Consider the following 16,517-nt stretch of genomic DNA (forward strand, 5'->3'; position numbering starts at 1 on the left):
GGCATTGCATTCCTGTCTCTGCCTGTACATATTTGTTTGGAGCTAACATGCAGCATTGCTTGGGAATACAGTACAGTAATAGGAAATGATTATGGTTGCCCTTTTCTGGAAACCCCCCCCCCCAACTTTTCAATATACTTATATACTACTCTGTCAGGCCCCCCCCCCAAGAATCCTGGAAACTAGTTCACTGAGGGTGCTGCCCTCACAGAGCTACAATTCCAGTACCTTTAACAAACTACAGTTCCCAGGATTCTCTATGACTGTTAAAGGGGTATAAATGTGCTTTAAATGTATGGTGTAGACATGGCCTCAAATCCATGGCCCTCCAAATCTGACAACCAAGCAAAAAAATAAAAATCTGATTTATTTATTTATTTGCTTACACATACAGTATACATGCACCAGTTTGTATCAACTACTAGTCCAATGTTTATTTTATTTTATTTTTTAAAGAAAGAATTAACCCATAAGGGTCTGTTTTCTTCTATTCAGTAGGCAACTCTTATTCCTCATTTGGAAAATATGGGCCAGTTGCTGTTCTAGGATTTTGGCACCAAGCAGTGACACACATCAGTGGAAATGCTGCACAAACGGTGGATAATGAAACACAGGCATCCACACTTGCTGAGAAGTTGGAGGAAATTGAATGGAGGTCGGGAGAAACCATTTCTTTGTGTTTCCAAGTGGGGAACAAAGTGCTCTGTAATGCAAGGCTTTTCGAAGACAGGCTGAACATACTGCACTTTCGCAAATTGCTCTTACAATAATGAGAAGGTGAGTCAGACACCATGTACCTCTTGGACTAGTTTCCAAAACTGTTGTGAAAATGCTTGCACAAGAGTTTTACACAATGCTCCTACAGTTAAATTCAGCAGCTGTTCTCGTGTGGCCACATAAGCAGGCAGATGAAACTTGTGATTTAATATTCACTTTCGCACACATCTCTTTAATGCTTCACGGGCCCCCCAAAAGGCAGGAAACCATTCCAGTAGCTCCTGGAATTTCTGTGTTAAAGTAAGTTGCCATGCAATAATGTAGCTGGAATGGACTAAATACCCTGTTTCTCCTAAAATAAGACATAGCCATAAAATAAGCCATAGCAGGATTTCTATGCATTTGCGAAATATAAGCCATTCCCCAAAAATAAGCCATACCCCGAAAATAAGCCATAGTGACGTGGTACCTCCCATTAAAACAGCCTGGAGAGGCGTGGCTATGCAGCGTACCGATGCGACGCGGTTAAAATAAGACATCCCCTGAAAATAAGCCATACTGTGTTTTGTTGGGCGAAAAAAAATATAAGACGGTGTCTTATTTTAGGAGAAACACGGTAGCTGCCTGACTCCTATGGATCTTGCTGGACTACAATTCCCATCATCCCATGCTAGATGATGGGGCTGATGGGAGTTGGACTCCAGCACCTGGGAGATCGCAGGCTCCCCACTGCTGATCTAAACCCACCCATTGAAATAAAGCACCCACTCACCGTCAGCTCCTCCACAAATCTGTTAGCCAAACTCCAGCGGGGGCCATATGATCTGCATAAAGTTTATTCCAGAGGAAGTACTACAAAACAACTTTTGCAAGTGAGCCAAAGCACATGATGTAGGCAGTTGGTGTGTGAGCGAGCTTCAAACTGAGGGGGGATGCATTCAACCCTTCACATTTATCTGTCCAGGCATTGGGACTCTCCACAGGCTCTAGTTGTATTTTGCACCCGCCCTTGAGTGTTTTTTGCCTGGCTGGACCGTGTCCTTCTTGCTTGCATGGATGCAGCATAGAGAGGGTTGTGTGAATGTGGAGAATCTACCTGCTGGTGCAAAAGCCAAATTCACATTTATTGAAATGCACCCATTTTTAGCCCTCGAAAAGGGGGGGGGGATGGTTCTCCACCCCTGATGTAGGGAAGAGAATAAGGCCCAAACAGAAAACCCTCCAGTCCAGGTTGCAGCTTCTGGTCATGCCTAGGGAGGTGAGCATGCTTGAGGACTAGCACCTTGCATTTTATATTTCACATCCCAATATCAAACGCCTTCTCACTAACCCCGCCTCCTCCACCAGCGTCATTCATGCACGCAACGCTGATTCTGCTTCAATTCTAACACCGCATCCTTCTTAGCCCCGCCTCCAAATCCCAGCGACAGCTCAGCTTGCCACGCCTCTTTACCGCTCGATTACCTCCTCTAAGCCCCGCCCCTTTATTTTCCCCTCTCGCCAATGAACGACGTCCACGGTTTAACAGACTCTCTCGAATGCTTAGCCGTCGTAAGTACCGCCTGACGCGAGCACCCGAATCTGCTTCCCTCGAACCCGAGTCGAATTGGTTCAGCGCGGCCCTGCATCGTGGCTGGTTTCTGTTTTTTTTTTTAAATAAAAAAATAAATAAACCTCAACTCTCCTCCCTGCCTGTGACAAAAGATAGGTGCTTTCAGGCACTAGCGCGGCCGCCAAGACGGTAAACGGAAAGGGCCCCCTCTCCCCGCACAGCTGCATTCTGGGAGACGTAGTTTTCTAGGTCTCCGCTGCTACATCGGGATCGCCGAGAGAGGGGAAAGTGGCGGGACTACAATTCCCAGAAGCCTGCGCGAAAAAGCGTGAGCCCTGTGCCTTGTGCCACCTGGGCCAGCTGCTCTGGGGAATGTGAATGGTCTGCGGCGGCGGCGGCGGCAGGGAGGAGGCTGCTGCTGTGAGTAGAGGTCTCGCGAGCCCCTCTCAGGTGGGGCTCATTTGGGGAAGGGGACTCTAGGGGAGGGGCTTATTCCAGCAGAGCCTTGCCCACCCTTGCTTGGCGACCCTCCTTACCTGCTGGTAGGAGGGGGGGCGCGCACAAAAATAGGGGGTCTAAAGGGGGCGACGCTTCCCGAACTGATATGCCAGGTTGCAATTAAGTAGGCTTGCTTTTGGATCTTATATACCTATATTTGCACTGTTTTAAAAAACGAATTCCTATTAATAATAATAACATTTACCAGTCGCTTTATTTTGCAACCCAAAGTTGGTCCTTGGGCTCAGTCGGCAGAGCATGAAACCCTTAATCTCAGGGTCGTGGGTTCGAGTTCCACATCGGGCAAAAGATTCCTGCATTGCAGGGGGCTTGGACCAGATGACCCTCGTGGTCCCCTTCCAACGCTACTTTTCCAAGACACACCCCAAGCGTATATGAGGGTGGGGTGTTGCTTTCCCCTGCTCCTTTGTTTTGGGCTGCCAGTTGGCTCTGACTCTCCAGCCTAATCGTATGGAGCCCGGACATCACCCTGCAACAAGGGGTGGGCAGGGAAGACTTTTGCAACGCATAGACTTGTGGGGCTGGAAGGGGCCAGGAGGGTCATCTCGTCCAGCCCACTGCAGTGCAGGAATCTTTTGCCCAAGGTGGGTCTCGAATCTACGTCCCTGAGATTGAAAGTCTCATGCTCTAGCCTTTGCTCTCGGTCGTTTTTCATTTCCTTCTATAGGAACAGCTCTGCTGGATCAGGCCAGTGGCCCATCCAGTCCTGCAGCCCGTTTTCACAGTGTCCAACCAGATGCCTGTGGGAAACCAGGGAGCAGAACCATGAGTACTCTCTCTTCCTGTGGTTTCCAGTAGGTGCATTACTTCCTCCATCTGTGGAGGTGAAACATAGCTATTGTGGCCAGTAGGAATTGATAGCCCTCTCCTCCATGGATTTTTTTCCAATCCTCTTAAAGCCATCCAAGTTTGTGGCATCCCTGCCTCTTGGGGGACACTGGAGGACATTGTTAATGCCACCCCCTCTCTTGCCAATCCAATGGTTGGTGGTTCAAATCCACATGACGGGTTGAGCTCCTGTTGCTCTGTCCCAGCTTCTGCCAACCTAGCAGTTCGAAAGCACACTAGTGCAAGTAGATAAATAGGTACCGCTGTGGCAGGAAGGTAAACATCATTTCCATGCACTCTGGCTTCCATCACGATGTTCTGTTGTGCCAGAAGCAGTTTAGTCATGCTGGCCACATGACCTGGAAAGCTGTCTGTGGACAAATGCCGGCTCCCTTGGCATGAAAGCAAGATGAGCACAACATAGTTGCTTTTGACTGGACTTAACCGTCCAGGGGTTACCTTACCTAGTTTAAGAATAACATTTCTCTCTTTCTGTTATTGGCTCCTCAGAAAGCTGCAGCCATGGATATATTTGGTGACCTGCGGCGAATGAACAAGCGTCAGGTAAAAGAAAAGCACAACTAGGGCTGCCTGCAAGACATATATATATATATATATATATATATATATATATATATATATAATATATAAAAGAAGTTGCATATTTAAAAACAGAAGGCCATCCAACCTCTGTTTAAAAATCTCTTTGGGAGGTTGTAGACTCTCCTTCTTTGGAGGTTTTTAAACAGAGGTTGGGTCTATCAGGGGTTCTTTAGTTGTGATTCCTGTCTTGCTGGGGGTTGGACTGGGGGTTCATGATGTTTGGGTTATTCCTTCCAAGAAACTGAGTACAGCTGGCTTAAACTGGTTCTGTTATCTCTTCTGTCAGGGTCATGCTGAGTATAATAATAGGCCGGAAGGAGCCTGGGCTTCACTTCCTCTTCCAAGCTCTTTTCCTTCTGGTGTGGTGTTCTGTATACAGTGTTAAGGTTTAGTCTTATTTTTAGTTATTGTAAGTTTCAAGTTAAGTCTGCTGCAACTGGATTTCCTATGGACAGTGCCAACCCTGAATGTATTGGATTTGTGACCATTATGCTCATTTGCCTTCAGTAGCAGTAAAGCTCTGCTAGATGAAATACAATTGCCTCTGGTCTATTTTTAAGTTGTTACACTGCTAACTATACAAATATATGTATTCCAAACTATACATTGGATCAGTATTGAGTAATAATAATAATAATAATAATAATTTATTATTTGTACCTCGCCCATCCAGCTGGGTTTCCCCAGCCACTCTGGGCGGCTTCCAACAAAGATTAAAATGTCACACATTAAAAACTTCCCTAAACAGGGCTGCCTTCAGATGTTTTCTGAATGTCAGGTAGTTGTTTATCTCTCTGACCCCTGATGGGAGGGCGTTCCACAGGGCAGGCGCCACTACCGAGAAGGCCCTCTGCCTGGTTCCCTGTAGCTTTGATTCTTGCAGTGAGGGAACCACCAGAAGGCCCTCGGTGCTGGACCCCAGTGTCTGGGCAGAACAATGGGGGTGGAGACGCTCCTTCAGGTATACTGGGCCGAGACCGTTTAGGGCTTTAAAGGACAGCACCAACACTTTGAATTGTGCTCAGAAACATACTGGGAGCCAATTTTGGTCTTTCAGGACCGGTGTTATATGGTCTCAGCGGCCGCTCCCAGTCACCAGTCTAGCGGCTGCATTCTGGATTAGTTGTAGTTTCCGGGTCACCACGTAGAGCGCCTTGCAGTAGTCCAAGCAGGAGATAACCAGAGCATGCACCACTCTGGCGAGACAGTCCGTAGGGTCTCAGCCTGTGTACCAGATGGAGCTGGTAGACAGCTGCCCTGGATACAGAATTGACCTGCACCTCCATGGACAGCTGTGAGTCCAAAATGACTCCCAGACTGCGCACCTGGTCCTTCAGGGGCACAGTTATCCCATTCAGGACCAGGGAGTCCTCCACACCAGCCCGCCCCCTGTCCCCCAAGAAGAGTACTTGAATTCCATGGCAGGTTTTTCATTCTGGAAAACGAGCTGAAAAGGGTTTGTTTTTCTACTCTTCAAGAGTTCCAGTTTCTTTCCTTTCATCCACCATATTTAAAATCGGTGAGGTTGTCCTCACAGCTGCCCCAAAGCGTCTTAGGAGCAAATAAATGTGGACACCCCCCCCCCCGGTCATACAGGATGCTGAGAGATAAAATAAGGAAGCCTGGAAGTGCTTGAGAGGAGAATGTTTTGATGGAGGAGAGTTGTGGGGTGTGTGCAAAGAGGATGTGGAACGCAGCTTTTTCTTTTTTTACTTTTCCGGTCTCTTCGGGTGGGTGGGTGATTGATGAAAGGATGATTCATCCAACCCAACTGGTGTCTTTTAAGAACTTAAGTCAAGTGGAGCTTCCTTTTTGAGGTTAAGCAGTTATGACACTTCTTCCACCACCTGCCCAGCATATAATCCAATTGTGCATTTCACTCCCCATGACTTGGCTGGAGCTTTTTGTCAGCTTTGTGGCGTCATGGGGAATGTGGGTGAGCCTCACACCGGCAAGAGCAGTTTGCACGACTGCTTCTCTGCATGCCAAAATCTGCACAGATCCACTTGAGCACCTAGTCTAGGGAAGGGCTAACTTACAGGAACACCACGTCAGGCCGCTGCACCATTGAGCTTAGTATTATCTACACTGACTGGCAGCAGCTGGCCAGAGTTTCCAGTAGGGACAATCCCAGCTTTCCCTGGACATGTCAAGAATTGAACTAGAACGTTCCAAATAATGCTTGTATTCGACTAAGCTATGCTCAGGATAGCCTCAGTTAGTCATCTCCATTAATTTCAGTGGACGGTATCTTAGAGGGTGCAACAGTCAATTTAACCCACAAGTAGGAATGAACATATAAGCAGCAGATAACACTAAATAAATGAAGATTTGAGACGGAAATGGGTGAAATAATAGAATATGCAACCAACAAAAGACTACCATGGAGAGATGGACTGGGAAGTCTGAGGATAAGGGATAAATGATGGGTATTGTATGATGTATATATAAGTTGTAAAAATGCATAAGCAACAAAAAAAACCAATAATTTCAATGGACGGTGTCAATATGAAGTACTTCTGCTAGTGCAAGGTTTTCTTCTTGTGCAACAGAACTTCCTCTCCCCCTCCTCTCTCGGTGCCCTCACCAAATTTGCTCTAGAGGGTTGGGGTAACTTCCAGATCAGTTTTTTTTTTTGGGGGGGGGTGTATGGACTTTGGTCAGAAGAGAAGGGAAGGTTCAGTTGTTCAGCCCCGTCCTTGTGCTAACGGAACTAATTCATGCCACCCAATGAGTGGTTTTATATTGATTGATTATTTAATTTCTATACCACTTAATATATTTTAAATATCTCTAAGCGGTGGTACCCAAAAAACTGAAGCAGCGACAGACATCATGCGACATCGTAAGCAAAATATTACAAAAGCACAGGGTTACATATAAAAATGTAACATTATTAGAAAGTTTTATCTATAAATCAATATCCATTCATTTTCCTTCTGACACACCCTCCCTTTCAGCCCCCATGTTCTCACCCAGGGTCCAAACAGACTCTAGCTCAGCTGCATTTTATTGTGTTGTGTTTTTCTCTCTCTGTGTTTTTTTTTATAAAAAAATATTGTATTATTTTAACTTTTGTGAGCAGAGTACAATAAATCATGGAAGGTGAAGAAAATAAACATTCTAGTTTATCTCTCCCCCCCCCCAACCTCTGCCTTTAAACACTTTTACCTGTTCTGAAAGAAGCCAGGAAACGAGGCCACCCTTTGTGTTCGTTTTGAGCACTGCACAGCTGCCTTGTGCAGGCAGGTGAAATCTGGGTGCCCTACTTTCCCCTCTGCATTGATCTACTTTCCCCCTTTCTGGTGAGGCCGGCAGTGTTGTGGTCAGTGCACCCTCCTTCTCGGAAGTCTGTTTTTGATTGCCCTGTTTTGTGCAACCCCACCAAGCCGCCTGTTATAAAGGCACGGCGCCCTGGGGAGCCTTCACCTCTGTCGAAGAAGCTCAACGTGTTCCTGTTGAAGATAAAAAGATCCTACAGTATTTACATCTCAGAATGTGCCTCCCCTTTCCTTCCTGGAAGCAAACAATCTCAACGGTTAATAGGTTTCTGCATTCGTTTGGTTCTTTCAAGACCAGCAGCTGCGGCCATTTATGTTTCTGTGCAGTATAATAATCTCTCCCCCTCCCCAAACTTGTGGTTACATTAAACATAGAAACAGGGGTCACTGTGACTCGCAGAGCTGTAAAAGCACAAATGTGGGTTACTGGAGTCCAGTCTTTTCAGGAGATTCCCTTGCCCTGGTGTCTCCTTTCACGCTTACTTCCTCGTTCCTTAAAAGTCTTTGGGCTCTGCCATTCACACCCAAGCTAGTTTTCCCAGCTCTTGAGCTGGAGCAATCTCTCTCGAGCCTGGTGCATTCTCTGCTAGTGCAGCCTGTGCTGCTGTAACATCACAAAATGAGAACCCTGCTGTCACCTGTTGGCTTGCTTGCTTAATCTCAAGTTTGTGATCTGCTGTTTCCACTTACCACAGCTCTTCCCCTCCTTACAGCTCTATTACCAAGTCTTAAATTTTGCCATGATTGTGTCTTCGGCGTTGATGATATGGAAAGGCCTTATTGTTATCACTGGGAGTGAGAGTCCTATCGTTGTAGTGCTCAGGTATGTCTGTGTTAAATCAAATCTGTCGCTGGGATAGCGAGCAACCCATAGCTTATGCCCCATTCCTCTCCTAAAATAGAATCTGCAGATCTTGGAAGGAGACCAGGATGTGTGGTTTCTGCAACTGTTGTCTGTCTGATGTATCTCCTTCGTTAGGTTTATTCAATCTGTGCATCCTATACCACTAAAAAAAAAAAAGTCCCAAAATTATTTATGACCAAAGTAAAAAGTACAATAAAAATCACATAGGCTTGGTTAACAACAGATTTAGCCCCTGCCTACAGAATGCTCTCAGTCAGTCAATCATTTTATTTGTACGTTGCCTTTCCAGAGTTAAAACCATGCTCAAGGCAGCTTGCAACATATAAAAAAACACATAACTGCAAACACAACAGAAATAGTAATAAACAACAAATGTAACATCAAGATGTACACAACCAAATTGAGCAATTTGCACATGAATATTTTTTTATTTATTTAAACAAAAAAATATGCAAACAATTAAACCCCCCCCCCACACACACAATAAAAAACCCCAAACAACACTGCAGCCCAAGAGTCTGTTCAGCAGCCTCGGCTTTTGTAGCTGGAGTCAATCAGGGCCCTCCCCTCCTGGGTCTGGTGGGAAAAGGCCTGCAAGGCAGGGAGCAGGTTGAGCAGGTCTTCCAAGTCTCACAGCCAAGGGAGGCCTGCCAGACACCAGCCCTTCTCGTCATTTCATTTCCAGGCAAAGACATTTGAAATGGTTTAAAGGGCATTGTGGGGTGCAGTGCACCTTGGAATGTGAAATAGGTCACCTGTCAAATATCAGGGTGTCGCTTCAATAGCCTGTGAACATAACTGATTTTTCTTTAGTTACCACTGTAATAGTAATTTTTAAAGAAGAAAACTAGTACTAAGCTTCCTCGCTGCCTCCCCGACAGAAGAATGATAGCGACTCCTTAATTCCTGTTTCTCTTCTTTCCTTTATAGTGGCAGCATGGAGCCAGCCTTTCACAGAGGAGATCTGCTGTTCTTAACGAACTTCCGGGACGACCCCATCAGGGCCGGGGAAATAGTGGTTTTTAAAGTCGAAGGCAGAGATATTCCGATTGTACACAGAGTAATCAAAGTTCACGAAAAGTAATGGCAAAAACAATTCAGTGCTGTCTCCGGTGTAGTCATCTTGCTTGGCTGTTGGAATGTAGAATGCTTAGAAGGAATGGAGATTTGCATTTGAAGTGAAATGGGGAGGATGAACTGGGCAGGAAATACTTGGGCTAAATGAAGCTAAATGCACATTCGTTAATTTAAAAAAAAAGAAGTATTTGGTGCATGTATGTATTGAATGAGTGCTGTCAATGCAGTCAGCCTCAGCTCTCCAAATTACTGGGCTTCGAAAGCACCTGCAGTACTTTCTTTCACTCTGCAGTTGTTCAACTGCTTTTTAAAACATCAGCTCCATAGAGTGGTTTATCACAGAGGACTGCAGACGAAGGGGTTCCTAGCTGTTGGGATGCTTTCCTTCACGGCAATCCACTTGCCTGGTTTGCACGTCATGCTAAGCCAAACCATAGGTAAAGGTGAAGGGACCCCTGACCATTAGGTCCAATCGTGTCCGACTCTGGGGTTGCGGCGCTCTTCTCATGTTACTGGCCGAGGGAGCTGGCATACAGCTTCCGGGTCATGTGGCCAGCATGACAAAGCCGCTTCTGGCGAACCAGAGCAGCGCACAGAAACACCGTTTACCTTCCTGCCGAAGTGGTACCTATTTATCTACTTGCACTTTTGATGTGCTTTCGAACTGCTAGGTGGGCAGGAGCTGAGACTGAGCAACGGGAGCTCACTCTGTTGCGGGGATTCGAACCGCCGACCTTCTGATCAGCAAGCCCTAGGCTCTGTGGCTCTGGGAAAAGAGGTCATGGCCTTTTTGCATTCTGCTGCCACCCTCAACTAAGCTAAGCCGTGGTTTGGCTTAGTGTGTGGTTCAAACCCTGGCTTGTGCTCCAGACTAATCACGAGCTGAAACCAATGTTAGGAACATAGGAAGCTGTCTTACGCCAAGTCAGACTAGTGGTCCATCTAGCAGATTTAATGTACACTGACTAGCAGCGGGTGCTGAGGGGTTCAGCCAGGGAGTTTGCCCCTATGGTTTGCACCACCAGACCTTTTGGATCACAGCTTCCCTCTGTCCCAGCCAGCATGGCCAATGGTCAGGAATTATGGGAGTTGTGGTTAAAAAATATATGGGCAGAACACAATTCCAGGCTTCTGCCTCTAGCCCAGAGAATGTAAGTCTGGTTGCTATTCCCTCAAAGCTTTTCTGAAATGCAACGACCTCTTTCTTGGATCCCAAATTTCTTGTTACTTTCACATATGCAGGTGCCTGTTTTCCAGATCAAGAAACACTCTTATTTCTCTTTAATCACACTAGGGCAGGCATCTAGTCACTAAACAGATAACTCTTTGTTTTGCCCAAAGTAAATTATTAACAGGCCGGGGAGAAATAGGTGCTTAGATCTGTCAGTAAGAGTCAGAAATGAAGGTCTCGATATTTATTAAAGGCAACAGGAAGGGCAGATTGGCACCTTATCCATTCTGTTCCCTGTTTTGCAAACATTCTAATGGACGACTTCCAGATGTGGAGCCACAACGCGTTTGCTGTCTTGTTGTTTTTTGCAGAGAAAACGGCAACATCAAATTTCTGACCAAGGGCGACAATAACGAAGTTGACGACAGAGGCTTGTACAAAGAAGGCCAGAACTGGCTCGAGAAGAAGGACGTTGTCGGCAGAGCACGAGGGTGAGTGTGTCTGTAGGGTCCGCTGTGCTGTCCCTGAAACAAAGGGCAATAATAGGTGGGTGACTTTTTAAAGAGGGGTAGAACAAACCTCTTTAGCAGGGGTGGGAAGCCTTTTTCAGATCACACACCACCACCCCCTGCCGTTCTTTTCCGGGCTACTGATGTTTCGTTCTTTTGGGGTGATTGGTGGGCTACTTAAAAATGAGGCTGAAGTTTAGATTTAGTTTTAAATTGTATTTTAATCTGTATTTTAATGAACTGTTTTATGTTTTTGTTGTGATTTTATTGGTGTTAGCCGCCCTGAGCCCGGTTTCGCGGGGAAGGGCGGGGTATAAATAAAAAATTATTATTATTATTATTATTATTATAGCTGGGGGCCGTATACTGGTGGCAGGCAGGGCCCAGAAGCAAAAGCGGTCAGAGCAAAAAGTGTAAAAAATAATTCATTGTATGAAGGGCTGGTTTCTCCACCCTCACATGCCCCTCTCCCTCCTGCACCCAGTCAAGCAAGAAGCATTCACAGACTTATTTCAGCAAGGGCAAAATACTCAGGGAGGGTTCAAAGCATAGCTGTCAACTTTCCCTTTTTTTGCGGGAAATTCCCTTATTCCAGCGCCGTTTCCCACTGCAAGAAAAAGGAAGGTTGACAGCTATGGTTAAAAGCAGGGCTGGTAAGGGGAGTAGCCCGGGGATTTTCCTGAGGGTCAGGTAGAAAGGCCTGGAGGGCTGCATTTTCCTTGCCACCCCTGCTGCAGAGGAATTCTGCATAGAATCGTAGAGTTGGAATGGACCTCCTAGGGTCATCTAGTCCAACCCCCTGCAATGCAGGAATCTCAGCTAAAGCGTCCGTGGCAGATGGTCGTCCAACCACTGCTTAGAAACCTCCCAGGAAGGAGAGCCCATCCCTTTCCAAGGAAGTCGAACAGCTCTTATGGTCGGAGACTTCTTCCTGATGTTTAGTTGGAATCTCCTTTCTTGTAACTTGGATCCATTGGTTCGAGTCCTACCCTCCAGGGCAGGAGAAAACAAGATTTTGCTCCCTCTTCCATGTGACAATCTTTTAAGATATTTGAAGATAGCTATCCTATCTCCTCCCACTCTGCTCTTTTCCAGGCTTAGTGGACTGTTTCCTCCCCACCCCTGTGTCAGAATTTCTGATTTCTGTGAAAAAAAATATTTCCATGCCAGCATTAGCTAGTCTTAATTGCACTGCCGCATTTGCCTTTGCCCGTGAATACTCGGCTCTTATTTGCACCGCGCAAAGCGTTCTGCAGTGCTACATAAACTATTATCTGTCTTGTGTGCATTTATTTAGCTCAAAATAGCACTTGTCTCTCAGGAGGGAGGATGTGGGCTGTTCTGGACCAACGGAACCCTGACTTCCTGTCTTGTGCATTAAATACATTCAAATGGATTGTTCCTTTTCGGCCTTTGTTTATTCTACTTTTATCAGTTTTAGCTGTCAGATTCTCAAACTATACTAGCCAAAAGGGCTAGAAACCTTTTTCTCCTTTAACTGTGAATTGTGATATTTGAAGCTCCTGAGGCCTACTGTGCTTGCACCTGGTCTGGCCTTTTAATAATAATAATAATAATAATAATAACAACAACAACAATAATAAATAGCATAAAATGCTACATTAAATCGGGCTATTTGAAATGACTTTATGCTATTCTGTTTAACCTCCATGAATCAGGTTTTTGCCGTATGTTGGAATGGTGACCATAATCATGAACGACTATCCAAAATTTAAGGTAAGTAAAGATTTAACTCTGGGGCCAATAACTTTTTCGGCAAAGAAGCAATTCTTTCACCAACTAATCTACAAAGTTGCATTAACAGATTCCCTGGTAGAGAGAAGATTGCACTTGGAAGGTTTTATCAGGCCTACTTTGTTTTGCCACTAAAGGCTCAAGTTTCAGATATGGGATAATTTTGTTCTGCACACAGTGGGTTCAGTGCATTGGCAAATTTATTTCATAAAATTTATACACCGCTTGATAGCAAATAAGAAAAACCAAACGCTGTCACAGCGACAACCAGTATCATTAAAGTGAATGGGAATTGTGCAAAACTACAAATTGTCTGTTGTGTAGCTCCCATTAATGTCAGTGGAGTTTGTGAAGCAGAGGTCCCTAGCACCCGACTGTCAAATGTACAAAGCCTCAATTCCCTGATTATTATTATTTTTTAAATATACTCAAGGAAATGTTCGCCTTATGCAGATATCATTCCCTTTTCATATTTCTGACGGCAGCATCTTGCTTTGCATCAAGGATAACGTTGGAGAATTTTTGCGAGTGTGAATATTCAAATAGAGCAGATTACTTTGCGTTAAAGGGAAATTGAAGGCTTGGGGTGGTTTTTTTTTTTTTAGGATTGCATCTGCCGCCAGCAGGCAGGATAGATCCCTAGAAATCACAAGTAGCCCTGCGTGAAACGTTGACTAAACTTGGATTGTAAAGACAAATAAGAACTATGAAGGACTCTTAAGTGCACATATAGTTTACTTAACAATGAAGTGAGTGGCAAGATGGCCATTCATTTTTAAAGTTCTATATTTATTTACTTTTTTAAATAAAAGGATCTTGCTGTCCCGACAATTATTGTTTCTCAAAGCTGCTCATATTAATAAAATTGAAAGACGGGTTGCGCCATCAGTCTTATGAACTGAAAAGACCACAAGGGGATAGGAGTTAATTCTTCAAGGCCAGAATGAATGAAGAGTGAGCTAAATGGAGGCATTTATATGCAATTGTGGCCAGGTTGATCTTCCCTTTCTGGAAAGCATTGTGGAGCTACATTTTCCTCATAACAAATTAACAGTTAAGGGTGTTTTTGTTTTTATTTTTCCTGTTCTCAAACGCCACAGACGAAACTAGCCATGTGTCACATTTACAAATAAGCTTTTACTCATTTTTTGTTTTGCTCAACAGAATGTTTTTAAATTCCCGACAATGTTGCTATAGGCAGTATTAAAATAAACCTTGTTTTGTATAGCTGTAGATATAATTTCCACACATAATTAGTCATGCGGTAATACTGTGTGTTCTGTGACTCTGTTAGATTTCAGTTTTAATCATTATTTGAAACACACCAAGAGTCAAATATTAGATCTCTAATCAAGTAAGAAAACATCTGCATGCAGAAGTATATGCACTCTTATTCAGAGCCCCATGTGCCCTCCAGTGGAGCCCAAAATCCCTGCTCCGTTCACTTCAGTCATGAGTGCAGCTTCACTCACACATAGGGATGTACATAGAGTCCAGGTTTATACATAATTGGAAGCCATGGTTCATTTAACAAGCCATGAATGAAACACATTGCTTCTCCAAAGTTAGTCTGTTTCCAGCTTCTTTATAGTTTAATGAGCATCTGGTGGTCAAATCACATTTAAGGATGGGTTCACAAATAACACCAAACCATAGTTTAAAAAAACCCAAACCCAAACCCAAGGTTCATAGTTTCAGTTTGTGGTTTGTTGGCAGTGAACAAACCATAGTTAAGCTTTGGGCAGGATTTGCACATAATGGGAACCATGGTTTAATAAACCATGGTATAGTAAACCATGGTTTAGTGTTGTGTGTGGGAGTGAATTACTCCACTGGAAGGAATATTGGCTAATTGGGAATCCACGTTTGTTCACATTGCAGACAGTTTTGACCTATGCTTTGCTTTTCAGAAACTTTATTGAAAACTTATTCTGAAACAGTATCTGATTTCTGGCATCTGAGATGCAAAGAGTTACGTTAGATACCAAAGTAATCTATATGTTTTGTTTGCAGTACGCTCTCCTGGCTGTCATGGGCGCGTATGTCCTCCTGAAACGAGAATCATAAAAGACTGAACATGGAACTGCCTTGCGCAACTCTTGAGCGTAGATATACAAAGAGATACTAATATATTTGAACCGTCCCTGTGTCTGTACAAAATATTTCATGGTCCGCAGACAATACTTTCCCAATGAATTTTCCTGTCCGTGCCACGATCTTAAAAACCCTTTTCTTGTGCATAAGTCCTACTGGTCGCATCTGAATGAGCCTATAAGTGTTCTTACAACTGGATTACAAACAATGTCCACTGGTATTTTGTTTACAATATTGTTTTGAGTTTCTTCATGTTTTCACGGTTGCTTTTCAGCAAGGCATATAAATTGCCAGAATGACTGGGAGGGAAGTGTGTGTGTGTGGGGGGGGTCAATATCATGGAAATTTCAGCGCTCAGGGTGGGGCAGGGGGCTGGTTTAACATTCCAAAACTAGGCCATCTATGTGAAACAGATCTGCACTGCATGGATATGGTTGCTTGGAAGGATTTTAGACAGTAACTCAATGGCATTTGAGTCTTGAGTTCCCTTTGGTTATATCTTAGCTAAGAAGCCCATTGATGCAGTTCTCCCTGTGCTGCTTCAACCCAGTGTTTCACTAGGTATTTTTGTCAAGCCACACATAGTTCATTCTTGTAAGTAGGTTCACTAAGTATTCCAGCATCCTATCACAATTCTTCTGATATTTCATTAAAAATTGTACTGCTGGACTGGGCTTGTCTGAGAAGAGCAGGTTGACAATCTTGGCTCTCAGTAGACAAGGAAGAGCCCTGTGCAGATCCATCGAGGTGGTTCTGCTCCTCCCTGGGTAGCACAGTCATCTGCATCATTCTGCCCATGAGAACTTGGACCACACACAAGATGCAGATGCATGAGAAAATGGTCACCAGTAGCCAACCAGGAACATTCCTGTGTTTGAAGACACCCACACTGCCTTGTGTGAATTAGCAACGGATGCAGCTCACGTCTTGCAGTGTGTGATCCACGAGATCCTAAACCTCTGGAAGACGGATCAGGTCCACTCAAGCCTGAGAAGCTGATGTGGCATCCCAGGACACCCGTGTACATCATTGATCTCCCCTTCCCCAAGGAATAAAACACTGGGTGAGGAGGATGAATATACCTGCTTACTAAACAACCCAGAAACAGCACAATCTGAGCTACGTGTGGATTTTTGACATGCAGATGTGCACATGTATACATCTTCTGCAGACTGGAGTGTCTTCTTGGGGTAGGGGGGAAGGAATCCCATAGTTTGGAGGACACTCCAAAGCCCAACTCTTGAGAAAAACCTGGATTGGGACCAACCAAAATGTGGGGAACATTTGGGTCATCTGGAACTCTTGGTTAGGCGAGATGTTACCCAAAACTAGGTGGTAGGATTGAGTTGGAAAGGAAAGGCAAAATGTTGTGTCCATGAGGTAAAATAAAAGGCATTATCCAACCAAGTTTTTTTCTCTTATGGACCAATACTTTCGCTTTATAATGTGGAAAGTGATGCTGAGGTACGAGTATTATGGATTGCTCCAAGATTCACCTGTAGAAATTAATAGACCTGCAGAAATGTAGCGTAAAGAGCTTTCTTGT

The 16,517-nt window shown here is 44.6% G+C and overlaps 1 protein-coding gene across 3 annotated transcripts; it reads left to right on the plus strand.

Moving 5' to 3' along the window:
• Positions 1-2,578: 2,578 nt before the first annotated feature.
• On the plus strand, positions 2,579-15,203 carry SEC11C (SEC11 homolog C, signal peptidase complex subunit). Of its 3 annotated transcripts, none has more exons than XM_033164129.1 (7): positions 2,579-2,689; positions 4,127-4,180; positions 8,214-8,323; positions 9,296-9,445; positions 10,985-11,104; positions 12,802-12,859; positions 14,891-15,203. In XM_033164129.1, exons 1-7 carry the CDS (start codon positions 2,648-2,650, stop codon positions 14,942-14,944), a joined length of 588 nt encoding a protein of 195 aa, XP_033020020.1. In that variant the 5' UTR covers positions 2,579-2,647; the 3' UTR covers positions 14,945-15,203. The 3 variants fall into 3 exon arrangements, with proteins under 3 accessions (XP_033020020.1, XP_033020021.1, XP_033020019.1); XM_033164128.1 differs by having other exon boundaries at positions 2,602-2,719; XM_033164130.1 differs by lacking the exons at positions 12,802-12,859; positions 14,891-15,203 and having other exon boundaries at positions 2,601-2,719; positions 10,985-11,108.
• Positions 15,204-16,517: the final 1,314 nt, after the last annotated feature.

The sequence above is a fragment of the Lacerta agilis genome, chromosome 11 (assembly GCF_009819535.1).
Source record: "Lacerta agilis isolate rLacAgi1 chromosome 11, rLacAgi1.pri, whole genome shotgun sequence".
NCBI classification, from domain to species: Eukaryota; Metazoa; Chordata; class Lepidosauria; order Squamata; family Lacertidae; genus Lacerta; species Lacerta agilis.

Excerpts from the sequence above, each read along its gene's own strand:
- SEC11C (XM_033164128.1), top strand. The coding sequence starts at position 2,648 with ATGGTCTGCGGCGGCGGCGGCGGCAGGGAGGAGGCTGCTGCTGTGAGT. Across the intron at positions 4,181-8,213 it reads GGCGAATGAACAAGCGTCAG|CTCTATTACCAAGTCTTAAA; the intron begins GTAAAAGAAAAG and ends CCCTCCTTACAG. Across the intron at positions 9,446-10,984 it reads GTAATCAAAGTTCACGAAAA|AGAAAACGGCAACATCAAAT; the intron begins GTAATGGCAAAA and ends TGTTTTTTGCAG.